The sequence below is a fragment of the Primulina tabacum genome, chromosome 1 (genome assembly GCF_025594145.1).
Source record: "Primulina tabacum isolate GXHZ01 chromosome 1, ASM2559414v2, whole genome shotgun sequence".
Taxonomy (NCBI): Eukaryota; Viridiplantae; Streptophyta; class Magnoliopsida; order Lamiales; family Gesneriaceae; genus Primulina; species Primulina tabacum.
In genome coordinates this window covers 22,138,785-22,166,492 of record NC_134550.1, presented here as the reverse complement: position 1 = coordinate 22,166,492, position 27,708 = coordinate 22,138,785, and the positions used below count along the sequence as shown (strand labels likewise).

At 40.6% G+C, this 27,708-nt stretch overlaps 1 protein-coding gene across 1 annotated transcript; it reads right to left on the bottom strand.

Moving 5' to 3' along the window:
- Positions 1 to 3,434: 3,434 nt before the first annotated feature.
- On the bottom strand, positions 3,435 to 8,054 carry LOC142506338 (uncharacterized). The gene is made up of 9 exons (XM_075619463.1): positions 7,821 to 8,054; positions 7,675 to 7,758; positions 7,014 to 7,313; positions 5,706 to 6,878; positions 5,421 to 5,561; positions 5,019 to 5,264; positions 4,812 to 4,907; positions 4,179 to 4,673; positions 3,435 to 3,875 (listed from the first exon to the last, which is right to left on the bottom strand). Exons 1-9 carry the CDS (start codon positions 8,052 to 8,054, stop codon positions 3,435 to 3,437), a joined length of 3,210 nt encoding a protein of 1,069 aa, XP_075475578.1.
- Between the last annotated feature and the right edge of the window lie 19,654 nt (positions 8,055 to 27,708).

The window sequence follows — 27,708 nt, the reverse complement described above, 5'->3', positions numbered from 1 at the left end:
TGCACATTCAATTTTTTCTTTTTCTTTTGAAGGAGTATTTTAACCATTACAACACCAATGAACTTATTTCTCTCAAAATTTGGGTAGGACAATAAGTGTATAAGCTTCATTAGGTAGTTGTTGGGGGGTGTATAAAAGATACAAGTGGGTGCTAATTGTTTGTCATTGACACACACCACTTGATTTTTAGTAGGCTCAAAATGGAACACTAGGGATATTTCATGTTGATTTGGTAGGCTCAAAGGCTTAAACTATTCCAAGGATTGCTTAAATCATTCCTATGTTACAAATTATCCGTATTTCGCCTCGAAAAGTGTTCAAACAAGTTCTAGAGTTCCGACACTCCATTAGTCAACTCATACAAATCAATCACATGCAATTTTCAATCAAAATGATGTATGAGATAGGTGCACAAAGGAAAATCAAGCATCTTAATCCACTCGAGCCTCAATGGGCTCACAATAGACAATAAACAATGAAAACAGGCATAAAGATATTGAGAAAATTTGCCTAGATCATCTCTATGTTTGCAAAAGTGTCAGTTAATGCCGTGAGAGAATTACTAAAAATGAGATCTCCATTGTCTACTTAGCATCACAGGTGTGCACATTGTATCTAAGCATCGATAGTATCAATAACATGACAGTGAAAAAAAATTTGTGACTCTCAAGTTATCATAAACACATGTTATCAGAACCATAACTTCATTCTCATCATCGGCCACACATGATTTATCCATGACTCTTTTTCACGACTCTAACATGCAATAATAATAAGATCAACTCACAATAAAGCATCAAAATGTCAAATCACCCCCCCACCCCAAACTTGAAGTATGCATTTTCCTCAATGTATAAACAGGAAAGAACGGAACAATCATACCTCCCACAAAGAGCGTCAGTGCTCGTCGTCACCATCGTCGTCATCCTCATCCATGTGCTGGGGTGGTGCTTGTGAAGAAGGTCCCGAGTACTAGGGTGTCCATATAGGAGGCTGGGGAAACATCGGATCATCTGGACCGATAGGCGAAAACCGCTGAGCGAGCACGGAAGTGAAATCCATCATATAGCCCATGAAATGGTCAGTGCGGAACTGAAGCGAATCCAGCACCTGACGCTGCTCAACCAGTAACCTCTTCTGGTCCTGCATCTCACTCTCTAATCGTCGAAATCTGTTTCCCCTGCTAAGTCTGGCTGCTGCAGGTGGTGGTGGTGGTGGTGGCGGAAGTTGTGGCTGTTCCCCCTCCTCGTCATCCGGATAAGCATGGGGTATATAAGAGGCGGCTCCAAAGAAGGCAACAATGGGGGCCTTTGGTTTTAGTACTGGTTCATCAGTTGCCCATGACACGCCGGCCTGTCGACATAGCTCGGTAACAATATGAGGACATGGAAGAGTAACCGTGGCTAACCCCACGCCGGCTCTCATATGATCCATAGATGATTTTCCCCAAATAAACAGATTTTCCCATCAGAATAGCAAAGACAATTGCAGCTTTGTCTTTGGTCACATCATAATAGTGCAAGGATGGGAGAATCCGGCCAATACGAAGGATGCCCACGCACTTGCATTAGGTCGCACGTCGGATTTCTTCAAAGAGATAGGACCACACGAGCTCATTTTCCGAGAGGCGCCTGCTTGACACACGGTCTGAATGACTTCCGTATAATCAATCCCCTCTTCGAGAAATACACAGTACTTATCACGGTCGAAGCTGGGCATCTAATAAATCATATTAATCGTGTCAGAGTAAAACGACACCAATTTACCTCTCACCAAAACATTAAACTCCTCGTGACGTATCCCGAGGTTTGCGTATAATTCTCTCACAACCGAGATAACGACATCCAAAGGGTGTTGAAAAAATTCAACCCATCCTCGACGTTCCAGTTCCTCCACAATAACAACACGTGGAATTGACAAATCAAATCTCCGTTCCGGGATGATGGATCTTGTTATAGAACTCTCATAGACTTATTGAGCCTCATCATTCCAAAACCTACGAGAATCAAAACTTGAGGAGGAAGAGGCACCCTTTTTGGATTTCTTTTTCAGCGCCATGTAATACAATAATGCAATGCCCACACCCATACACTAAATTCAACCAACCGAGGAGCCAAAATAATAGATAATCGGACCCAAAACTTGCGTTAGAACAAATATAATCGACTCACCACACCAACTAGTCTAGTTATCAATACCAAGTACAACCCAGTCACAAAATGCTTTAGAGCAGTGAGTGACACCAAATTCACAAGTTTCGCATATAGATCGAACACAAAATCTAACTAATCTCAATATTTGAATAAAATATGGATAAAACCCTTGCACCAGAAAGCGAATGGAAATCGGAGTGTGGTCGGAGGTCACGGCCGTGAACGAAGCTTCGGAGTGCAGCTTTCAGAGAGGTGCAGCGCGGTGTGATTTTCTGAAGATGGGAGGCGGCTGTGTAGGTGGTTGTATTTTTTCTGAAGCAGGGTTCACGATTTTTTTTTTAAAATTAGATCGCGCGCATATGCGTGCCCTAAACCAGCGCATATGCGTCGAAGTTACTGTCCCGCATTTTCTGTCTTGTCATATCGTGCATATGCGTGCCTCTTACAGGCGCATATGCGCGAAGTCCTATGCCTTCCACGCTGGGGCGTGCGCATGTGCGCGATAATAAATCGCGCATATGCGCGATGCACTCTATCTCTTTTTTTAAAAAAAAACTTGCAAAAGTAAAATAATTCAAATCAATACTAGAATGGAGATAGTAAAAATTCACAAATAAAGGATTTAAGAAAATAAATTAATCTAAACAAAATGATTGTTAAAGATAATTGTGGGTTGCCTCCCACACAATGCTTGGTTTATAATCATCAGCCTGACTTTCTTCTTTCTACTTCGGTTCTCCAAGGGGGAGGTTGTCCATGGGTTGCACTTCACTTCCAAAGTAATGCTTGACCCTCTGACCATTTACCTTGAATGTCTCACCGTTGTTGCACTTCAACTCAAGTGCCCCATATGGATACACTGTTTCCACTGCGAATGGTCCAGACCATTGTGATTTTAACTTACCAGGAAACAACCTTAGTCGAGAATTGAACAATAACACTTGTTGTCCTGGTTTGAAGTCTTGTTAAAGAATCTGTCTGTCATGCCATCTCTTGGCCTTTTCTTTGTATATCTTTGCATTCTCGTATGCATCATTTCTGAATTTCTCCATCTCGTTCAACTGCAACAGTCGTTGCTTGCCAGATGCTTCCGTATCAAAATTCAGCTTTTTTACAGCCCAAAAGGCTTTGTGCTCCAGTTCCATGAGGTAGATGGCAAGCTTTCCCAAAAACCAACCTATAAGGCGACATCCCGATAGGTGTCTTGTATGCAGTCCTGTACGCCCATAAGGCATCATCAATCTTAATTTTCCAATCCTTCCGGTTTGTCTTCACTATTTTTTATAATATCTCCTTGATCTCCCGGTTGGATATTTCTGCTTGCCCATTAGCTTGCGGGTGGTATGCTAGTGTCACCCTGTGCTTCACATCATACTTAGCCAACAGTGAGTTGAAAACTTTGTTACAGAAATGTGTATCTTCATCATTAATTATGGCTCTAGGAGTTCCAAATCTTGTAAAGATGTTCCTGCGGACAAACTTAACAACAACCCGAGCATCATTAGTACTGGTGGCAATTGCTTCCATCCATTTGGATACATAGTCAACATCAAGTAAAATATAAGATTGACCAAAACAGGATGTGAATGGACCCATGAAATCAATATCCCAAAAATCAAAAAGTTCGACCTCAAAAATATTTGTTAGTGGTAACTCGTGGCATCTATAAATATTGCCGACTCTTTGGCATTTATCACATGACTTTACTAAAGTATAACTGTCCTTAAACAGATTAGGCAATAGAAACCCGACTGTAATACCTTGGCTGCTGTTCTAGATGCTCCAAAATGTCCACCATAGGGTGAGGAATGACACTGCTCTAGAATCGTACCTGTTTTTTCCTCTGCTACACACCGTCTAATTATCTAATCAGCGCATCTCTTGAACACGAAGGAATTGTCCCACAGATAAAACTTGGCATCATGAAGAAATTTCTTCTTTTGGTGATGAGTTAAATCTGGTGGTAATTCACCTGCAGCAAGAAAATTAGCTATATATACAAACCATGGATGCGTAACATTTTACCTTGCAGAGTTGTTTGTTTGGGAATGACTCATTGATAGCTCCGCCTTCAGTTCCTTCTTCCAGCTCCAGGCGTGACAAGTGATATGCCACCTGGTTCTCGCAGCCTTTCTTGTCTTTGACTTCAAAGTCAAATTCTTGAAGTAGGATTATCCATCGTATCAATCTGGACTTTGCATCCTTTTTGGCAAACAAGTAACGAAGAACCGCATGGTCAGTGAAAACAATTACCTTGGTTCCAATGAGATAAGTTCTGAACTTTTCGAATGCAAACACCACTGCTAGCATTTCTTTCTCAGTGGTTGTGTAATTCTGTTGGGCTGCATTAAGTGTGCAACTTGCATAGTAGTTAGCTTTGAACATCTTATCTTTCCTTTGTCCCAAAACTGCTCCCACAGAATAGTCGCTAGCATCGCACATGAGCTCAAAGGGCTCCTTCCAGTCGGGCACTATCATGATGGGTGCAGAAATCAGTGATGTCTTGATCCTGTTAAATGCCTGCAAACAATCATCGTCAAAAATAAATGTAGAATCTTTCTATAACAAATTACACAAAGGTCTAGTGATTTTAGAGAAATATTTAATATAGCGACGATAAAACCCGGCATGTCCCAAGAAACTTCTGATCGCTTTAACATTCTTCGGCGGTGGGAGATTTTCAATCGCCACGACTTTGGCTCTGTCCACTTCCATTCCTCTAGCCAAAATCTTGTGCCCAAGAACAATACCTTCCTGAACCATGAAGTGACATTTCTCCCAATTCAAAACTAAATTCTTCACCTGACATCTCTACAAAACAAGTGTCAGATTCTGCAAACAATGATCAAATGATGAACCAAAGACATATATATCATCCATGAAAACTTCCATGATTTCCTCCACCATCTCAGAAAATATGGCCATCATACACCGCTGAAACATAGCAGGTGCATTGCAAAGTCCAAATGGCATTCTCCTGAAAGAAAATGTACCGTAGGGGCAAGTGAAGGTAGTCATCTCTTGATCCTCCCGTGCTATGACAATTTGATTGTAAACTGCATAACCATCTAGAAAGCAATAATAGTGATAACCACCTACTCTATCAAGCATCTGGTCAATAAAGGGGAGGGGGAAGTGATCTTTCATTGTGGCATTATTCAATTTCCTATAATATATACACACTCGCCAACCAGTTACTAGACGAGTTGAAATCAATTCATTCCTCTCATTCCTTACCACAGTCACACTTCACTTCTTAGGCACTACTTGCACTGGTGAAACCCAAGAACTGTAAGATATAGCAACAATAACACCAGCATTTAACAATTTTAATACCTCAGCTCTCACCACTTCTTTCATGGCTGGATTAAGCCTCCTCTGATGATCAACATAAGGGGAATAGGATTCCTACATCAAGATTTTATGCATACAAACAGTAGGGGTGATCCCCTTTTTATCAGAAACTTTCCATCCCAAAGCATATTTAAACTCTCGCAATACTCTCAACAACCTATCTTTCTCATCAATAGTAAGAGAAGAAGATATAATTACCAGATAGGACGAACTGTCATCTAAGAATGCATAACACAAGTGACTCGGAAATTTCTTTAATTCAGGAGATGCTTTTGGTAATTCTTTGCTCGCATTGTCAAGTAACTCTTCGTGCTGGGCATAAAAGTTTTCTTTAGGCAGCATATTGAGAGCAATCAACTCCCCTCTCACGTCCCAGTCCTCTTCATCCACTGTAGATGCTGATTCCAATAAGCATCTCACTAAGGCATTTTTTTTCAACCTACCCGCACCCACTTGGGATACACATGAATCAATGATATCAATACTATTACCAGTACTTACCCCATTTGGCCCTGTGATGGTGTTGTAGAAATTGAACACAACTTCATCTCCAACTACTCTCAGTGTGAGCTCGCCCTTGTGCACATCAATCAAGGCTTTTCCAGTGGCCAATAATGGCCTTCCAAAGATAAGTGGAGTCTCCTGGTCTTCCTCCATATCTAGAATTACAAAATCAGCAGGAAATATGAATTTGTCTACCTTTACCAGCACATCCTCTACTATCCCTCGTGGATATGTAAGTGATATGTCCGTCAGTTGCAAAGTAATAGTGCTAGGCTTTACCTCGCCAAGCTTCATGGTCCTGTAAATAGAAAAAAGAATTAAATTAATACTAACACCTAAATAACATAAAGCCCTATTTACTCTAGAGCCACTAATAACACAAGGAACATGCAAGCTCCCTGGATCTTTGAGTTTTTGTGGGAGTTTCCTTTGGAGTATGACACTGCACTCTTCGGTTAGCTTCACAGTCTCAAATTCTTGAAGTTTCCTCTTCTTGGACATCACATCCTTGATAAATTTAGCGTAATTGGGCATTTGCTCCAATGCATCGGTAAATGGGATGTTAACGAGTATTTTCTTGAAGATTTCCAGAAACTTCGCAAACTGATCGTCTAACCCTTTCTTCTTTAACCTATGTGGATATGGAAGCTTCATCTTCGGTAAAGGCTGCTGTTCAAGCACTTTTTTTGGTTCCTTTACTTTCTCTTTACCAACACTTACACCCTTTCCATCATCTTCCTCAGCAAGAATATCTACATTCTCTTCAGTTGGCTCTGGGATTCCAATTTCCTTGCCACTCCTCAGTGTGACAGCTTTGCATTGCGCCCTAGGATTCACCTCTGTATTGCTTGGGAACTGTCCTCTATTCTAATCTTTCGAAGCATTGGCTAATTGCCCAATCTATGTTTCCAAGGACTTCATCGTGGAACCCATATTCCCCATGTGTGTCTCCATGCTATCAAGACGAAACTCAGTTCTAGCCATTCTTTTCCAACAATCAACCACAAACGTCCCAACTAGATCCTCAAAAGACGACTTTCCTTCACCCTTCTGTGTATTGAACCCCGGTGGAGGATTCAACACGTTCTTGTTGTTCGCATAAGAGAAATTCTCGTGATTCCTTAAACCTGGATGATAAGTATTAGGGGGAATGTTACCTCGATATCCTCCATAGCCACGATTGTTGTTGATGTACTGAGCTTCTTCCACAACAGGCTCTTCTTCGGCAGTCACCAGTGCTACATCAGACGTAGATTGGCCTGCCTTGTTCTTCCCTACAATCTGTGTGGTCAACGCCAAGACCTATGCAGTAAGTGATGTGATCGGGTCTACGACATACACTCCAGCAAGTTTCTTTGGTCCTGATCTCTAACTAGCCAACTGGTAACTGTTAATGGTTATCTGTTCAAGAAATTCATAAGCCTCATCAGGTGTTTTGGAGAAAATAGTACCTCCGACGGCTGCATTCACATTCACTCTAGTTGGCCCATCCAAACCACTGTAAAATAACTCAATCTGCACCCGATCTGCATATCCATGATTCGGATACTTCCTGAGTAATTCTTTGTATCACTCCCAAGCCTCATATAACACCTTGAATTCCCTCTGTCTGAAATTGGTGATATCTATTTTCAGCTGAGCAGACTTGGCACGAGGAAAATACTTTGATAGAAACTTCGTAACCAAATCTGCCCATGTAGTAATACTCCCCAGAGGTAGAGATTGGAGCCAACTCCTTGCTTGATCCCTAAGAGAAAACGGAAACAGACGCAATCTAATAATTTCGTCAGAAACACCGTTAATTTTTACCGTGTCCGAGATCTCCATAAAAGTTCTTCGGTAAAGATGGGGATCTGCAGTGGATGCTCCTCCAAACTGGTTCTGTTGAACCATGTTGATGAGTGCGGGCTTTAGCTCGAAGTAATTAGCAGCAATGGTTCCGCGAGCTATTCTGGAGTAGTGAGCGTTGACGACTGGGCGGAAATTCTCTCGGATTGGCACCTCTCTCGGGAGTTCATTCTGATTATCTCTGTTTTCAGCCATTGCTTTAATTTTCTCTCTTCTTGCTTTTCTTAATCGGCTGGCAGTTTTTCGATTTCTGGATAAAAAATTAGCAAGTCGGGATTTTGATATCGTCACATGCACTGCAAAACAGGAGAGATTCTAAATTAACAAAATAAATAAATAAAATAAAGTCTAAATTAAAGTCAAGACTACTTAGTAACGATATTAATATGCAATTAAATAATTTACTCCCCGGCAACGGCACCAAAAACTTGTTGCGTGTTTTTACTACCGCAAGTGTACGGTGTCAAGTTTTAGTACTAGGTATGAGTACAAATATCGATCAGACGAGGAGTAATTATTTAAACTGTATATTAAGTACCATAATTGACATAGTTCAACTTTATTTAGAAAAATCAATGACTTAGTTTATAATCAATTCAAAGAAAATAACGATTCATGTAAATCTTAGCAAGCAGTTGAAATTCAGTGATTAAATCATTCTAGAGATATGATTTCTTCTGGTCTCCCCTATGCTAAATTAAAATTGACTAAAATAACATTAAATCTCGTCATGTTTATTAACCAAGAACTCGCAATTCTTCTATTCCCTTTTTTAAGTGATAAATAGAACTGTATTATCTAGTACTAATTTTAATATATCTATTCAAAATCAAGTAACAAATAATAGATGCAGGCAAGGTTCTTTTTATGGATTCACCAGAGTTATACGTCTTTTGCACATTAAAAACATCTGACGATGTGATTTACCCAATCCAAATTTCAATCCCCTCTCTCAAGTGTTAGATCTTAATTATTTAATCAATAGAATTATGGCCAGTAATCCAAAATCATTAAAGGCAAGAAATCCCAAATAAACACAATAGATTAATTCAATGAGAAGTCACAAATCCAATAACACAGGTTCGACCAAGACTATTTCAATCTCTAGAAATTAAAATTAGTTCATACTCGATTCTAGATCACAACAAAATCTGTTTGTTATCATAAAAAAACATAAAAGTAAAGAACCGAATTAAAAATATGTTGACGAGAGATGAAAGTGCGTCTCCTTGTCCGGACTAAGCGTCCTCGATCTATGTTCTTCGCATTCCGTCTTCCATTGACTTTCACTCTTTTGCTCCTCAATGCTCCTGTGTCGGCTGTCCGCTTAGAATTAGTTATTCTCCTCTTTTAAAGTCCACGACGAAACCAAATTAACTATGAGATATGCGCTGCGCGCATATGCGCGCCAAAGACTCGCGCATATGCGCGACACTCTCTGTTTTGTGTGTGGGGAAATTTGTCCATGCGATCACTAGCATCGCGCATATGCGCGATGTCCTCTGCTTTCCTTCGTCCTTCGTTGTGTCTCGAGCGCATATACGCGCCTCTGACTCGCGCATATGTGTGGGTCTCTCTGCCTTCCTTCTTCACCATTTTCTTCCAAGCGCCGTTTTCATCCCTTTTTATGCCATGTAATACGCCTTACCCAGATTCCTGAATTCACACCAAAAACAACAAAAACGCATAATTCCTCCCAAAAAAACGATCAATCTATACGAATTATAAGGATAATTTAAGTGCACAAATTGCACTTATCAGTTCTGTGTCGACAAGCAGTTGGTTGCATTAGAAGTCGTAGGAAACATTTTGGTGTCAAAAGTTCGTGTTCGTGGGTTGTGTTGCGTTGTATGATTTGCATTGTAATATCCAAGCCTGATGAACAGTACGGTTTAAGATTTCATACGTTTATTGACTACTTGGTCAAGTTTAAGTATAGTTTGGATGTTAAGAGTTTCAATTTATTATTTATAGTATGGTTGGTTATAGATGACGTGTAGTGTTATAGTAGCGGAATTACGATTAAATTCATGATAATTTATATATTGATCCAAATGGGGTGAGGCCACTTCCATTAGAAAGATAAGACATAAGACTATAACTTTCTTGTTTTGGATTTTGTTCAAATCATTGTGGAAGATAAGCCAAAAGTGCCTCGAAGTGTGTCGTGTGTTTCGTCGTTCCTCCAATGATACAAGTTGGGAGATTTAGCATAACGTTTTAGCTCAAACCTCCAAATGACCTGAAATTTGGGGAGATTCAAGAAACGACATAGGGCTACAACTTTTCAGTTTACCACTTTTCCTAATTCTGAAGGAAAGAGGCGTTTCAGGAAGCAATCTTTGAAGTTGCTGTGCGCAGAGCTTGCCCGGGCCGAAAAAGATGTCCGCCCGGGCGAGCCTACTTCGAAAATCTTGGATTTTTGGCCGAGAGTTCCGCGCCAGGGAGGAAAAAGATGTTCGTCCGGGCGGCCAGCAATGTTAAAAATCGTGTTTTGGTGTTTGGGAAGGCATAAAATTGGATGGGATCATCTTTTTACTCATTTTCCTTCTTCCCTTTCTCTTCTCCATCGGTTCTTGGCTAGGGTTCCTATTTCTTTCTTTTGTCCCTTTGATTCAAGCAATTAATCTTCAATCCGGAGTTGGAACTTCATCTTTCTAAGGAAAAGGGACTAAGGTAAGTTGTTTTTATTCTTGTTCTTGAGATATTGAAGATTGTGGAGTTAGGGTTTGATAGTTGTGATTGATGTATTGGATTAAATGGTCATCTAATGTTAATATTTGGGTGTTGATGGTTAGTTATTGGATTTATTGTTGTAGGATCACCATCTAGAGTTTTGAATCAAGTGCTCCAAGTGTAGTAAGTGGAATTCATTTCCTTGTGCTCACATGATAAATATGTATTGTGTTCCAATGTTTTAACACGTTATTCCCTTCCATTTGATTCATATTATGTATAGATATACCATGTTGTATATGAGAGGCTTTATATGTCTCAATTGTGTAAAAGGAACTACAAAAGAAAGAGTATGCAAAGTTTTTGGTTTAATACCAAAAAGAGAGTTCAAATGATTTATTGGATTGATAGATACATAGTCAGAGATGGCATACAATTAGTTGATCAACTGACCATAGGCTTATATCCCAACAGAGTATCGATTTATATCGATGGGATATAGGTACAGAGATAGAGATACTATTTAGATATCAATCCACCAGAGAAAAGAGAAATACCATCGTTATTGTTATGCTATACCATGTTATTCATGTTTCAAGAGTGGGATGGTATTTAATGATTTCAAAGTCATGTTTTACAGAGTATGATATATGTAGATTGTTATGTAAGAGTTCCACTTGCTGAGTTTTATACTCATTTCAGTTACTTCATGTGATGCAGATAAGAGTGACGGGCTAGGACGTTGATTGAACCCGGGGTCATATGCATACAAGAGATGGAAGGAAGAAGATATTTTGCTAGCATTTTGACATGATCAAAAATAATATTTTGTATTTTGATAAAACACTTGATTGATCATGTATATGTTTTTGATTATAAATGTTTTATGTCAAGAGAATTTTAAATCCTCCTTCCCTCTAAATAAATTTTTAGAAAAATTCCGCTGCTATTTTATGAAATCGGTCAGAGGTGTTACATTTAGTGGTATCAGAGCAACGTTCTTCGGACCAATGCATATGACTTCGTCTACTTTCAACGGTCCGGGTATGTCTTCTTCTTCATCTATTTATTGTTATGGTCGATATTTATTATGTGAGCACGTTGTAGGAGTTATGCCTCCTAAGAGAAAGGCTTCAGAGGGTGAGGATAGCTCCTCATCGAGAGTTGTCGACGAGTTCGGCAAGTTACTGAAAGAGCAAGCCAAGGTTCACAGTGAACAGATTCAACAGTTGCTACGTATGCAAGGATCAGGTCAAGGTAGAGGCCAAGTGGTTCAAGCAGTTGGGACTGATGGGATCTTTACTGCTTTCAAGAGGATGGATCCACCTGAGTTTGCAGGAAGCACTGATCCATTGATGGCTGTAGAGTGGATTAAAGCACTTGAGGCGATATTTGATCATCTCAAGTATGAAGATAATGATAGAGTTGGTTGTGCAGTTTTCATGCTAGTGAAAGATGAACGTATTTGGTGGAATGCCACTAAGGTAGGTGTTGATGTTCCGGCATTAAAGTGGCAAGATTTCACGGATCTTTTCTACGACAAGTATTTCCCGGATGCACTTTGAGCTAGGAAGGTGACTGAGTTTTTAGAGCTTCGGCAAGGAGGTATGAATGTTGATGAGTACATTTTGAAGTTTGAGGAGGGCTGTCTGTTTGCCCCATACATTGCCTCAAATGACAAAGACAAGGGTGCTCATTTTATTAGAGGACTTCGAGCAGAGATCAGGAGGGACATCAATATGTCTAAGGCGGTGACATTTAAAGAGATTGTGGCTAAACCATTGTTAGCCGACCAAGATGAGAAGGATATTGCTCGAGAGAGACAGGAGAGGCACCAGGCTATTGCTCAAAGAGGTCAAGGTTCGAGCCAAAGAAGACAAGGCAGTTACAAGGGGAAAGGCAAGATAGTGCCGAGTTCTAAAGCACCGACAGCTCCATTTGATCCTGAGAAGTCATTGTGTCCCAAGTGCAGTAGGCCTCATAGGGGTGAATGCAGGTTTGGTACTCACACATGCTACCGATGTGGTACTGCAGGCCATATCGCCAAGGACTGTCCTAGAGGATCGAGTAAAGAGAAGGTGCAGGGTCGCATCTTTACCATGACGAAGGAAGGTATAAATCCTGATTCTTCTGTGATCTCTAGCACTATTCTAATTTCAGGCAGAGTAGCTACGACATTGATTGATATAGGTGCTACTCATTCTTTTATGTCTGAACTATTTTTGAGATCTTTTGGTTTAGTTCCTTCTGTTCTCCCCTCCAGTTTAATGTTGTATTGCCTTCTGGGGATGTGTTTTACCCGACGTCTATTATGTACGCGTGTACTGTTCAATTGATGAGCGAGTGGTTTATGCCGATTTGATTGTTATTCCGATGTTTGCGTTTGATATTATACTTGGCATGGATTGGCTATCAACTTACCGTGCAGTGATTGATTGCGTTGCCAAGAAGGTGAAATTTGTAGATGATGAAAATAAGGAAGGTATGCTCGCCAGTGCAGGTACTTCGCTGGTCCTTCCTTTTATTTCGTGTCTTGAGGCTAAGAAGTTGTTGTTTAGAGGTTGTGATGGGTTTTTGGCTTTGATTGTTGATACGGGTAGAATTGTGAAGTTGAATATTGATGATATTTGATGTTGTGAGAGAGTTCCCTGATGTATTTGAGGATGATGTGCCGGGTTTACCCCGGACAAAGATGTAGAGTTTGTTATTGATTTAGTCCCCGGGACGGTTCCTATTTCCAAAGCTCCGTACAGAATGACCCCGACAGAGATGAAAGAATTGAAGATGCAGTTGCAGGATCTATTAGATAAAGGTTTTATTCGGCCGAGTTCTTCGCCGTGGGGAGCTCCGGTTCTTTTCGTTAAAAAGAAAGAGGTGTCTTTACGGTTGTGCATTGATTACAGAGAAATCAACAAAGTGACGATTAAGAATAATTATCCGTTGCCACGGATAGACGACCTTTTTGACCAATTGCAGTGGGCTATAGTGTTTTTGAAGATTGATTTGCGATCTGGCTATTATCAGTTGAAAGTTAGGGAGTCTGATATCCCTAAGACGGCGTTTCGGACCAGGTACGGTCATTACGAATTTCTTGTGATGTCGTTCGGTCTGACTAATGCTCTTCAGTCTTCATGGATCTTATGAACCGAGTGTTCTAGCCGTATTTGGATAGCTTTGTCATTGTTATCATCGATGATATATTGATTTATTCCAAGACCAGAGAGCTTCATGCAGAACATCTCAGAGTTGTTCTTCAGTTGTTGAGAGAGAGAAGGTTGTATGCTAAGTTGAAGAAATGTGAGTTCTGGTTGGAGCAGATTTCTTTCTTAGGCCATGTTGTTTCGAAGGATGGTTTAGCTGTTGATCCAGCGAAAATAGAGGCGATACAGAAGTGGCCTATCCCTACCACTGTATCAGAGGTATGCAGTTTTCTTGGTTTGACGGGTTATTATCGTCGTTTTATTTCAAACTTTTCCAAAATTGCCTTGCCGTTAACCAATTTGACGAGGAAGACTGTGAAGTTTGAGTGGTCCAATGAATGCCAAAGTGGATTCCAGGAGTTGAAAGATAAATTGACGACAGCTCCGGTACTTGCACTGCCCAGTGGTACAGAAGATTTTGTTGTTTATACCGATGCGTCGAAGAAGGGTCTTGGTGCAGTGCTGATGCAACGTGGAAAGGTTATAGCTTATGCTTCTTCGACAGTTGAAAGACTATGAGAAGAATTATCCTACGTATGATTTGGAACTGGCAGCTGTGGTTTTCGTCCTGAAAATCTGGAGACACTACTTATATGGTGAAAAGTGTGAAATTTTCACGGACCACAAGAGTTTAAAGTATTTGTTTTCGCAGAAAGAACTCAATATGCGACAGAGACGATGGTTAGAGCTTGTCAAAGATTATGATATGACGATTAGTTACCACCCTGGGAAGGCGAATGTTGTAGCGGATGCATTGATCCGTAAGTCAAGTTCCTCTTTGAGTTCTATGATTCAGAAGCCGTTGTTAGATTTGCAACGAGAAGAGATAGTTTTGGTAGTACCGAGAACTATTGCTCACTTTTCAGCGTTGATCATTCGGCCTACATTGACGGATAGGATCCGTAGAGAGCAGGCCAATGATGCACAGTTGATAGAAATGAGAGCCAGAGAAGAAGAGAGAGGTAATTCAGAGTTTGGGATGAATAGAGATCGTTTAATGACATTCAGAGGCCGTATATGTATTCCTACTGGTGATGATATTCGGCAAGTCATCTTGACAGAGGCACATACTGCGCCATACTCGATACATCCAGGTAGTACCAAGATGTATCAGGATCTTCGTAGACTTTATTTGTGGCCAGGTATGAAGAAGGATATTGCCATGTTTATTTCTCAATGCCTAACTTGTCAGCAGGTGAAAATCGAACATCAGAAACCTGCTGGGACATTGCTATCATTGTCGATTCCTCAATGGAAATGAGAGCTCATTATAATGGACTTCGTGACTGGTCTTCCCAAAACGCAAAAAGGCTATAACTCTATTTGGGTTATCGTTGATCGATTGAGCAAGTCAGCGCATTTTCTCCCAGTCAAGACAACGTATTCCATGAACCAGTATGCCGAAGAGTACATAGCAGAGATTGTTAGAATTCATGGTGTTCCTGTGTCGATTGTGTCTGATCGTGACCATAGATTTACTTAAGAGTTTTGGAAGAGTTTGCACAGAGCCTTGGGTACACGGTTGGCATTCAGTACAGCATATCATCCTCAGAGCGACGGTCAATCAGAGAGAGTTATTCGGATTTTGGAGGATATGCTCAGAGCTTTTACTATAGACTATCCTGGTAGTTGGGATTCCAAATTGCCTCTTGTTGAGTTCACGTACAAAAACAGTTACCAAGCAACGATTGGCATGGCACCATATGAAGCACTTTATGGCAGAAAGTGTAGATCTCCCTTATATTGGGACGAGATTGGTGAGAGGGAGATGTTGGGTCAAGAGTTGGTCCAACAGACATCTTATGTTGTTGTTGTTATCCAAGAAAGGATGAAGACAGCACAGTCGAGACAGAAGAGTTATGCTGATGTCAGACGAAGGCCGTTGCAGTTTGAGGTTGGCGACCATGTGTTCTTGAAGATTGCACCTCTTAAGGGTGTAATGCGGTTTGGCAAGAAGGGAAAGTTGAGTCCGAGATTTATTGGCCCATTTGAGATTTTGGACAGAGTTGGTGATCGAGCTTACAGGTTAGCCCTACCGCCAGATCTTGACAGAGTTCATAATGTTTTTCATGTCTCCATGCTAAGGAAGTATATTGCGAATCCTTCCCATGTTCTTCGCCACGAGCCATTGGATTTGACACCGAATTTAACGTACCAAGAGATTCCTGTCCAGATTCTGGATCGCAAAGTTAAAGTATTGAGAAACAAAGAAATCGGCATTGTTAAAGTCCTTTGGAGGAATCAATTGATTGAAGAAGCCACGTGGGAACCAGAGGATGAGATGAGAGGAAATTATCCTGAGTTGTTTGCGCAGTGACGTCAATTTCGGGGACGAAATTTCTTTAAGGAGGGGAGATTGTAATATCCAAGCCTGGTGAACAGTACGGTTTAAGATTTCATACGTTTATTGACTACTTGGTCAAGTTTAATTTTGGATGTTAAGAGTTTCGATTTATGATTTATAGTATGGTTGGTTATAGATGACGTGTAGTGTTATAGTAGCGGAATTACGATTAAATTCATGATAATTTATATATTGATCCAAATGAGGTGAGGCCACTTCCATTAGAAAGATAAGACATAAGGCTATAACTTTCTTGTTTTGGATTTTGTTCAAATCATTGTGGAAGATAAGCCAAAAGTGCCCCGAAGTGTGTCGTTTGTTTCGTCGTTCCTCCAGTGATACAAGTTGGGAGATTTAGCATAACGTTTACTCAGACCTCTAAATGACCTGAAATTCGGGGAGATTCAAGAAAAGACATAGGGCTACAACTTTCCAGTTTACCACTTTTCTTATTTCTGAAGGAAAGAGGCGTTTCGGAAGCAATCTTTGAAGTAGCTGTGCGCAGAGCGCGCCCGGGCCGAAAAAGATGTCCGCCCGGGCGAGCCTACTTCGAAAATCTTGGATTTTTGGCCGAGAGTTCCGCGTCCGGGCCGAAAAAGATGTTCACCCGGGCGGCCAGCAATGTTAAAAATCGTGTTTTGCTGTTTGGGAAGGCATAAAATTGGATGGGATCATCTTTTTACTCATTTTCCTTCTTCTCCTTTCTCTTCTCCATCGGTTCTTGGCTAGGGTTCTTATTTCTTTCTTTTGTCCCTTTGATTCAAGCAATTAATCTTCAATCCGGAGTTGGTACTTCATCTTTCTAAAGAAAAGGGACTATGGTAAGTGGTTTTTATTCTTGTTCTTGAGATATTGAAAATGGTGGAGTTAGGATTTTATAGTTGTGATTGATGTATTGGGTTAAATGGTCATCTAATGTTAATATTTGGGTGTTGATGGTTAGTTATTGGATTTATTGTTGTAGGATCACCATCTAGAGTTTTGAATCAGGTGCTCCAAGTGTAGTAAGTGGAATTCATTTCCTTGTGCTCACATGATAATATATGTATTGTGTTCCAATGTTTTAACATGTTATTCCCTTCCATTTGATTCATATTATGTATAGATATACCATGTTGTATATGAGAGGCTTTATATGTCTCAATTGTGTAAAAGGGAATACAAAAGAAAGATTTGCAAAATGTTTGGTTTAATGCCCAAAAGAGAGTTCAAATGATTGATTGGATTGATAGATACATAGTCAGATATTGCATACAATTAGTTGATCAATGACCATAGGCTTATATCCCAACAGAGTATCGATTTATATCGATGGGATATAGGTACAGAGACAGAGATACTATTTAGATATCAATCCACCATAGAAAAGAGAAATACCATCGTTATTGTTATGCTATACCATGTTATTCATGTTTCAAGAGTTGGATGGTATTTAATGATTTCAAAGTCATGTTTTACAGACTATGATATATGTAGATTGTTATGTAAGAGTTCCACTTGCTGAGTTTTATACTCATTTCAGTTACTTCATGTGATGCAGATAAGAGTGACGGGCCAGGACGTTGATTGAACCCGGGGTCATATGCATACAAGAGATGGAAGGAAGAAGATATTTTGCTAGCATTTTGACATGATCAAAAATAATATTTTGTATTTTGATAAAACACTTGATTGATCATGTATATGTTTTTGATTATAAATGTTTTATGTCAAGAGAATTTTAAATCCTCCTTCCCTCTAAATAAATTTTAGAAAAATTCCGCTGTTATTTTACGAAATCGGTCAGAGGTGTTACATTTATCGTAGTTTTGGGGCGTTGTGTGAGTTTGAGTCATTGTCATAGCATCCTAGGATGAGTCTTGTTTCATCAGTTCGAGTCATTTGAGCATGACTTTTAAAATTGCATCAAAATTTGTTCTTTTAGTTGGTTGTGCACAGGGTTAGGGCCGCAGCGCTTACCAAAGAGCGCTGCAGCGCCCGTTCTGCGCAAGTATAGCTCCATGGCACTGCCCTTGTGGCGCCGCAGTGCTAGACCAGCGGCATTGATGGCACCGCGACGCTAGTGCCTAGCGCCAGTGCCGCAGTGCAGTACTGTCCAGCGCCTAGGCACTTGTCCATGACTTTTTAAATCACTATTTAGATCCATGTATTCCGTGTTTGGGAAAATGTTCATACTTCATATAGAGATTTGTTTCGGGGTTCGATGTCATGGTTTATTACGAGGATTAAACGAGGTCAAGTCACGAGTGAGTTAGAATGTCATAAGTGAATTGTTAATTTGGGTGGTGAACACGACTATTACGTCTAAGTTATGAAAATTAAGTGTATGTGATTGTGTTAATATGTGCAACAGTGGCCCCAAGCGAGATCCAACAAATCCCTCAACGCCATGTAAGTATGTTCGACGTGCGAAGAAAATAATTTATTTTTTTGAGGTATGCTAAATGTCTTTTGACCAATTATGAACTAGTTTGGAAGCCGGTGAACGTGGCCGGTGACCTCTCCACCTCGGTAAAGCATGACCGGGTTTAGATCAGGATTGGAAAGCTGTAATGCATGATCAGGGACCAATCCACCCGATAAAGCATGACTGGGGATCTCATGTATGTGGTAGTAGACATCTGATAGGCCCGGTTAGGGGGTGAAATACTATTTAGAAGGGGGGAGGGTTGAATAATCACTAACGATTTTCACAACCTTTTGCGAATATTGATGAGTCAGTTTAGTGATAAACTGAAACTTCGGGAATCTTGTCAGTTGATATCAATCAGTTAACAGCAATAGTGCGGAAATAAACTAAATGATAGATAGAATAAAAATTGAAATAAGAACACACAAGATTTTACGGATGTTCGGAAATTTCAATCACTCGTACGTCACCCCTTCTATCTCGAAGATGTGGGGACCCGAGCTCTAACTCCATTCTTTTTGGGATAATTGATCTTTGTTAGAACATGTGGGTCAAAATTTTTCTTTTAACATTAAATCAAATGTATAAATAAAGCAAAATGTCTCTACTTTATTTCAACAACCATAAGTACAAACATGTCTTGTTTCAACACTTATATACAAACTAGTGTTCAATCCCAACCATAATCAAAATATAGTACATGTCTAGTAAAAGAAACCACTAGTAATCTGCTGCGCCCGAAGTCACCACGCTATCTCGATCTCTCATCTCTGTCGTGACCCTGATCCTGCCCCACCTGTTGTTATGCACACATACAGACATAACAACAGCCGGAAACTCCGGTGAGAACAAATCCCAGTATAAAACATGATATACATGCATATACAAAATATAAATCATGAAGCATACTGTCATGAGTAAAGTCAAAAGTAATAGGTTCCATAGTCTATGAAACCAAATCAATATAAGCATGCAATTCAAATCAAATCATGTCTTGATTCGACTCGACTCTAGCTCTAGGGATACCGGTGTGAATAAGACGTCACTGTCTACCACCTACCCTCCCAATCGGGGTGACGGTACATCTTATTCCTAGACTTCGGTCATGTCTGTATCGAATGTCTACAATCGGAGAAAGTCTGCTCCTATGCGTCGATACAGCCGAACATCTAGAAGTTTGGCAAATCTGCCAATGACTCTCCTATCTTAGATGCATGAATATAAATCTATAAATGCATAATCATATCAAAAGATTTGAATATAAATCTATAAACAAATCATAATCATATCAAAAGATAAACAACTATTCTAGTATGTGATTTTTGTTGGGAAACTCAAATTGAATCTCATTTGAGTTATATCTCCCCAAAGTCACATGAATTATACCTTCTTGTCGTCGAAATAAATCGAAGTCTCGCAATAAGGGATATCGAACATGTCAATCCAAATCTGAAATGACAATGTTGAGATGCACAATATAAAATCACAACTCAAACTAATACTAGTACGGTTCAATATCAAATCATGATACAATTCGACGGTATAACGGCATAGTTTCTCGATCTATGTATCATATCTCAAAATCTGCATAAGCTCATACATATATATGCTGGAAATTCATAACAATTGCTTATGCCCTCATTTTCTCGATCCGTTTACGTTCTAGGATGTCCATGATCTCAAGAACATATGATTATAAGCATAACAGAATTTCCCCAACACGTAAACTTCAAAACATGCTGAAACATAACCAAACTTACATCCTTTGATAGCCCTTGAAGAGAGGAGCTCAAAACCGAAATCGGATTAAAGTTGGGATGTGTGAATCTTTCAAAATCACAAGCTTAAGAGCACAAGAAAAGTTGAAGCTTTCTCCCCTGAATCTCTCGGTTCTATCTGCTGAAGAAGGAAAGGAACAAGGACAACTCATTATATTGCATGGTTAAGGGCAATTGTTTAATTCTTCAGCAAACACGTATGACCGCGGGTGCGGTAGCTCATATACCGCGGGTGCGCTCAAGCTTCGGCAGGCCATCTAAAAATTCAGAAAAATCGACCGCAGGTGCGGTCACTTCGGCACCGCGGGTGCGGTGTTGCTACTGTAAAAAGGGCCAACTTTCTGCCCATCAACCGCGGGTGCACTCTTTCTTGGACCGCGGGTGCGGTGACCCTACTGTAAAAATAGCCAACTTTCTGTCCATCAACCGCGGGTGCGGTCTTGTTCATAGCGCGGGTGCGGTCTAGACTTCATGCAACCCTTCATAATCTCATTTAATGTCTTTCATTACCTGTCATGCATTCTCATATCTTCGAATATCACATCAATGAAGACTAATGAATATCAAGCCTTACATTTCTCCCCCTCTAAGAAATGATTTCGTCCTCGAAATCGCAGGCCATCAATCATATCATAAATGAAAACAATATAATCAAAAGCTGAATAAATACTCACATCATGTAAACAACTCGGGATATTTCTGTCTCATATCTGCTTCTGTCTCCCAAGTCGCTTCTTCAGTTCCATGACGACTCCACTGGACTTTCACTAGCGGAATATTCTTCGTTCTGAGCTGTTTTTCTTTCTGATCGAGAATCTGTATCGGTTGCTCAGTATAACTCAAAGTCTGATCAAGCTCAGCTTCGTCAGGCTGAATGACATGAGAAGCATCAGGCATATATCTACGCAGCATTGATACATGAAATACGTCATGTATTCCAGATAGTGAAGGAGGAAGAACTAGTCGATAGGCTCGATCGCCAATCTTTTCAATTATCTCATAAGGACCGAAGTATCTAGGAGACAATGTCCCGCGTTTGCCATATCTGACAACGCCTCTGAAAGGATAAATCTTAAAAAACACTCTGTCTCCTTGTTCAAATACTAGCGGTCTACGTCTAATATTGGCATACTTGGCTTGCCTATCCTGTGCTGTCTTCATTCTCTTCTGAATTATCTTTACGTTCTCAGTCATTTCACGAATCATATCAGGCCCAAGTTCTGGTACCTCAGATATATCATCCCTAGTATAGAGGAGATCTGCACTTCTTATCATATAATGCTTCAAACGGTGCCATCTCTATGCTCATTTGATAGCTGTTGTTGTACAAGAATTCACACAACGGTAGTGAATCTTGCCAACTAGTGACGAAATCTAGCACTACAGCTCTCAACATGTCCTCTAAAGTCTGGATAGTCCGCTCTGACTGTCCGTCGGTCTGAGGATGATAAGCAGTACTCAGGTGTAATGTCGTACCTAAGGCCTGCTGCAAACTGTGCCAAAAGTGTGAAGTGAATCGTGGATCACGATCTGATACGATAGACTTCAGCACACCATGCAATCTGACTACTTCTCTGATATAGGTCTCGGCCATCTGATCGTGTCTGTATGTCATTCTGTATGGAATAAAACAATGCCGATTTGGTCAATCTGTAAATAATGACCCAAATCGCGTCACAGCCCCGGGATGATCGAGGTAACTTTGTCACGAAATCCATGGAAATGTGATCCCATTTCCACTCTGGAATAGACAAACTCTGAAGTAGACCTCCGGGCTTCTTTCTCTCAGCTTTCACCCGTTGGCAATTTAAACACTTAGACACAAATTAGGCAATGTCTGACTTCATCTGTTTCCACCAGAACTGTGTCTTTAGATCATTGTACATCTTCATGCCACCAGGATGAATACTGAACCGACTATAGTGCGCTTCTGACATAATTTGTTGTTTCAAGTCTGAAACATCTTGCACTACAAGACGGTTATTCACATACAGAACAAAATCATGTACCTGATATTCAGACTGATGTCCTGATCTGACCATCTGAATCGACTTCTGCACATTCTGATCAGTTCTTTGTGCCTCTTTAATCCTCATAATCAAATCTGGCTCAACTTGAATCGAAGCAAGTCTCAGCGGTCTACTATCTGTGTCAAATGCTAAACTAGACAAACAGCAATCCTCAACTAAATTCGAAACACCTATCGTCGATAAGGATAGGGCACATACCTTTCGACTCAAGGCATCTGCTGCGGCATTTGACTTCCCTGGATAGTACTTGATCTCGCAATCAAAATCTTTTAATAAATCGAGCCATCTACGCTGTCTCATATTCAATTCTGATTGAGAAAACAGATACTTCAGGCTCTTGTGATCAGAGTAGATCTCAAATTTCTCGTCATAAAGATAATGACGCCAAATCTTCAATGCAAATACGATCGCCGCCAAGTCAAGATCATGAATGGGGTATCGAATCTCGTGTGGCTTCAGCTGTCTCGAGGCGTATGCGATCACATGACCTCGTTGCATAAGAATACATCCCAGCCCTCTGTGAGATGCATCACAATATACAACGAAATCGCCAGTACCTGAAGGAATCATCAAGACAGGTGCACTGGTCAGTCTCTTCTTCAACTCTAGAAAGCTAGACTCACAATCCGCAGACCACACAAATGACGCATTCTTCTGTGTCAACTGGATAATCGGCTTCGCAATACTGGAGAAATCTTTAATGAATCATCGATAGTACCCTGCCAGACCCATGAAACTGCGTAACTCTGGCACAGAAGTCGGTCTTGGCCAACCGATCACAGCTTCAACTTTACTCGGATCTACAGAAATACCGTCTCCAGATATGATATGACCCAAGAAGACAATCTGTCTCAGCCAAAACTCACACTTCGACAGTTTAGCAAATAATCTTTCATTTCTCAACGTTTGCAACACAATTCTCAAATGATCGGCGTGGTCAGTCATACTCTTGGAATACACCAAAATATCATCGATAAAAACAATCACAAACTCATATAAATACCTTGAAAGACACGATTCATCAACCCCCTAAACATCGCTGGAGCATTCGTTAAACCAAAAGGCATGACAACAAACTCATAATGTCCATACCTGGTTCGGAATGTTGTCTTCGATATATCAACATCTCTAACTCTCAGCTGGTGATATCCAGATCTCATATCGATCTTGGAATAAACAGAGGATCCCTGCAACTGATCAAATAAATCATCGATACGAGGCAATGGATATTTGTTCTTTATCGTCGCCTTGTTCAGTTGCCGGTAGTCGATACACAATCTCATTGAACCGTCTTTCTTTCATACAAAAAGTACTGGAGCGCCCCAAGGAGATACACTGGGTCTGATATATCTCTTGGCTAGAAGATCTTCTAACTGTGCTTTCAATTCTATCGGCGCCATCCTATACGGAGCTCTCGAAATAGGAACGGTACCCGGAATGAGATCAATGCTAAAATCTACCTCTCGAAGTGGAGGTAATCCTGGAATCTCGTCAGGAAATACATCTGCAATTCCCGTACTACTGGCAAATATGCCAATGCCGGGCTCGATTTATGTAGATCTACAGAATAAATAAGGAACCCCTCTGCTCCTTTTTGCAACAATCTACTCATATTCAAAGCAGACACTAAGGAAATCCGAGATCTGGAACCCTTATCGTAGAATTTCCACTCTTCTGTCATTTCAGGTCTGAATCTGATAATCTTGTGAAAACAGTCTACGGTGGCTCTGTACTTAGTTAACATGTCAATCCCGACAATACAATCAAAATCAGATAAGCCAAGTACAACACAGTCTAAATCGATCTCATGCCCATCAAACTGTAGTATACAATGTCTAACTGAAGTCACAGATATCAGACCACTTCCTAACGGAGAAGAAATAGATACTACAGTAGACAATGACTCGACAGGCAATGAATGCAACAGTACAAAACACTCAGATATGAATGTATGGGATGCACCTGTGTCTATCAACACATATGCAGGATAATCGCAAAGAAAACAATTACCTGCAATCACATCGTCTTGTGCATCTTGGGCTTGCTCCTCCGTCAATGCAAACACCTGAGCCTGTTGTCTGGGAGGTTGGACTCACTGTCTGGCCACCTCTGGCTCTAGGTTGGGACTGTGTAGGCGTGGGCTGGAAGGAATGGACAGACGAAGCTTGCCTCTCAGGCTGAGTCACTGATGTAGTGACCTTGCACTCTGAAATCTTTGTGCACCTCTCTGGGGACAGACTCTGGAGAAATGTCCCTGTTGCTTACATATGTTACATCTGCCCATCACTCCCAGACACTGCTCTGTGGCATGTCGGCCTCCACAAATAGTGCAATACACGCCTGTCACATCTGTACTCTGGCCAGGACCTCTCTGTCGTGGCCCGCTGGAGCTCGACGAACTGCTCCCTGCTCTCTTGAACTGCTTACCCTTAGCTTTCAAAAAATCCTTCTTGCCACTACTACTGCTTCCACTATCAAATCGAAGAGGAGGTGGTGGAAACTGGGCGGTAGGCTGCGGCGGTCTCTGACTCTGAGCACTATAAGAAGCTCCTCGCTGCATGATCAAGCCAGCCTCTGTTCCTTTTGCTCGGTTCAGTGCATCAGAAAAGGTGTTGGGTCGTCCCGCAGTTCACCAAAGTAAAAATATCCGAGTTCAAACCATTGATGAACTGGTCTGCGACCGCTTCGTCATTTCCTGCCACGTGTGGCGCAAATCGGAGCAAAGAAGAAAACTTGGCAACATACTCTTCTATGTTCCACTGCCCCTGTCTCAAGTTGGCAAATTCGGCCCATTTATCTTTTCGATACGACACTAGAAAGAAACGTTGATAAAATTCATCTTTAAATACTTTCCAAGTAATATCGATACCTCTATGCTCCAGGGCTCGTTTCGTTGTAAGCCACCAACTTTTTGCCACTTCGTGTAATTGATGCCCAATCAGCTTCACTCTCTGTTCGTCTGTATAAGCCAGAGATTCAAACAACATCTCTATATCGTCTAACCAGCTCTCACAATCCACTGCATTTTCTGTGCCCTTTAAATTCGGAGGATGGAACGATTGAAATCTCTTCAATAAGGTTTCCATAGGTGTAGCTGTAACATCCATCTGAGTACCTGACGTACTACCCTGTTCTGGCACTTGCCCTGCAGCTGGTTGTGGTATCCTTCTAGGCGGCATAATCTGCTTATCAAACAGATTAGTATACAATCTATACAATCTGTCTCAGCCCTCCTCTGATCATATACCTCTGATCCAGAATCGGTTCTGATTCAGTCTTTACAAGTACATGCTGTAAATCAATTCAAATAACAATACAACATGTAATAGGGAAAGCAATAAATCATGCTAGCACCTCAGAAGCAAGGAAGGATACTCGATCTACCCCGCTCATTCTATTCTATCTCAGTCTACAGAACCTACTGCTCTGATACCACCTGTTGTGGGGACCCGGGCTCTAACTACATTCTTTTTGGGATAATTGGATCTTTGTTAGAACATGTGGGTCGAAATTTTTCTTTTAACATTAAATCAAATGTATAAATAAAGCAAAATGTCTCTACTTTATTTCAACAACCATAAATACAAACATGTCTTGTTTCAACACTTATATACAAACTAGTGTTCAATCCCAACCATAATCAAAATATAGTACATGTCTAGTAAAAGAAACCACTAGTAATCTGTTGCGCCCGAAGTCACCACGCTATCTCGATCTCTCATCTCTGTCGTGACCCTGATCCTGCCCCACCTGTTGTTATGCACACATACAGACATAACTACAGCCGAAAACTCCGGTGAGAACAAATCCCAGTATAAAACATGATATACATGCATATACAAAATATAAATCATGAAGCATACTGTCATGAGTGAAGTCAAAAGTAATAGGTTCCATAGTCTATGAAACCAAATCAATATAAGCATGCAATTAAAATCAAATCATGTCTTGACTCGACTCGACTCTAGCTCTAGGGATCCCGGTGTGAATAAGACGTCACTGTCTACCACCTACCCTCCCAATCGGGGTGACGGTACATCTTATTCCTAGACTTCGGTCATGTCTGTATCGAATGTCTACAATCGGAGAAAGTCTGCTCCTATGCGTCGATACACCGAACATCTAGAAGTTTGGCAAATCTGCCAATGACTCTCCTATCTTAGATGCATGAATATAAATCTATAAATGCATAATCATATCAAAAGATTTGAATATAAATCTATAAATGCATAATCATATCAAAAGATTTGAATATAAATCTATAAACAAATCATAATCTTATCAAAAGATAAACAACTATTCTAGTATGTGATTTTTGTTGGGAAACTCAAATTGAATCTCATTTGAGTTATATCTTCCCAAAGTCACATGAATTATACCTTCTTGTCGTCGAAATAAATCGAAGTCTCGCAGTAGGGATATCGAACCTGTCAATCCATATCTGAAATGACAATGTTGAGATGCACAATATCAAATCACAACTCAAACTAATACTAGTACGGTTCAATATCAAATCTTGATACAATTCGACGGTATAACGACATAGTTTCTCGATATCGGTCCATTCAAATCTCAACATATCTCAACAAATCCTAATCCTCAACTCATAATCAGCACAATCTATGTATCATATCTCAAAATCTGCATAAGTTCATACATATATGTAATGCCCTGGATTGTATGTGGATAAAATGAAAAGATGAAGTGGTGCTTGAAGAAAGGGACCGAACCCGCGCCTAGAGAAGCACCGCACCCGCGGTGCATGGACAAAAAGTTAGTCATTTTTACAGTAAGGTCACCGCACCCGCGGTCCAAGAAAGAGTGCACCCGCGGTTGATGGACAGAGAGTTGGAAAGTATTTACAGAAATGACACCGCACCCGCGGTTCAAACGTGACCTCACCTGCGTTGATGTTACCGCACCCGCGGTCTTATATGTGGCGCACCCGCGGTCGTTTAATTTCAGAAAATGAAAGGCATGCCGTGGGCACAGCGCACCCGCGGTGAAGAGTGACCGCACCCGCGGTGCTGCATGCGAGAAATCCACATTTGTTCCTTGTTGTGACACATGGCATGTATATATATATATAGATATTGAACTGATTAGTCCTTCTCATTTCAGAATTCAGAACCGAGAGCATCTCCAACAATTCCTCAAGTTCTCCCAAAGTTATAATTGTGATTGTGTGAGATTTATACATTAAAACTTGAATCTAAATATAGATTTGGGTTCCTTTCTTTGGAAGCTACAAGAAGATGTAAGTTTCATTCAATTCTAGCACCTTTTGATATATATGTGTTAGGAGAAGGATGAATTGAGTTTCACAATATGTTATTGAGATTATTGATATCGTAGAAACGCAACCGGATCGAAGAACGGACGTTGTATGCTATAGTTATTATTTTCCAGCA

What these genes read in the sequence shown, in the direction of transcription:
- LOC142506338 (XM_075619463.1), bottom strand. Translation starts at nt 8,054, where the DNA reads ATGGCTGAAAACAGAGATAATCAGAATGAACTCCCGAGAGAGGTGCCA. An exon ending in TTATGGAGATCTCGGACACG is followed by an intron (nt 7,759 to 7,820) that starts GTAAAAATTAAC and finishes GTTTTCTCTTAG; the next exon opens with GGATCAAGCAAGGAGTTGGC. An exon ending in ATCTAGTTGGGACGTTTGTG is followed by an intron (nt 6,879 to 7,013) that starts GTTGATTGTTGG and finishes TCGAAAGATTAG; the next exon opens with AATAGAGGACAGTTCCCAAG.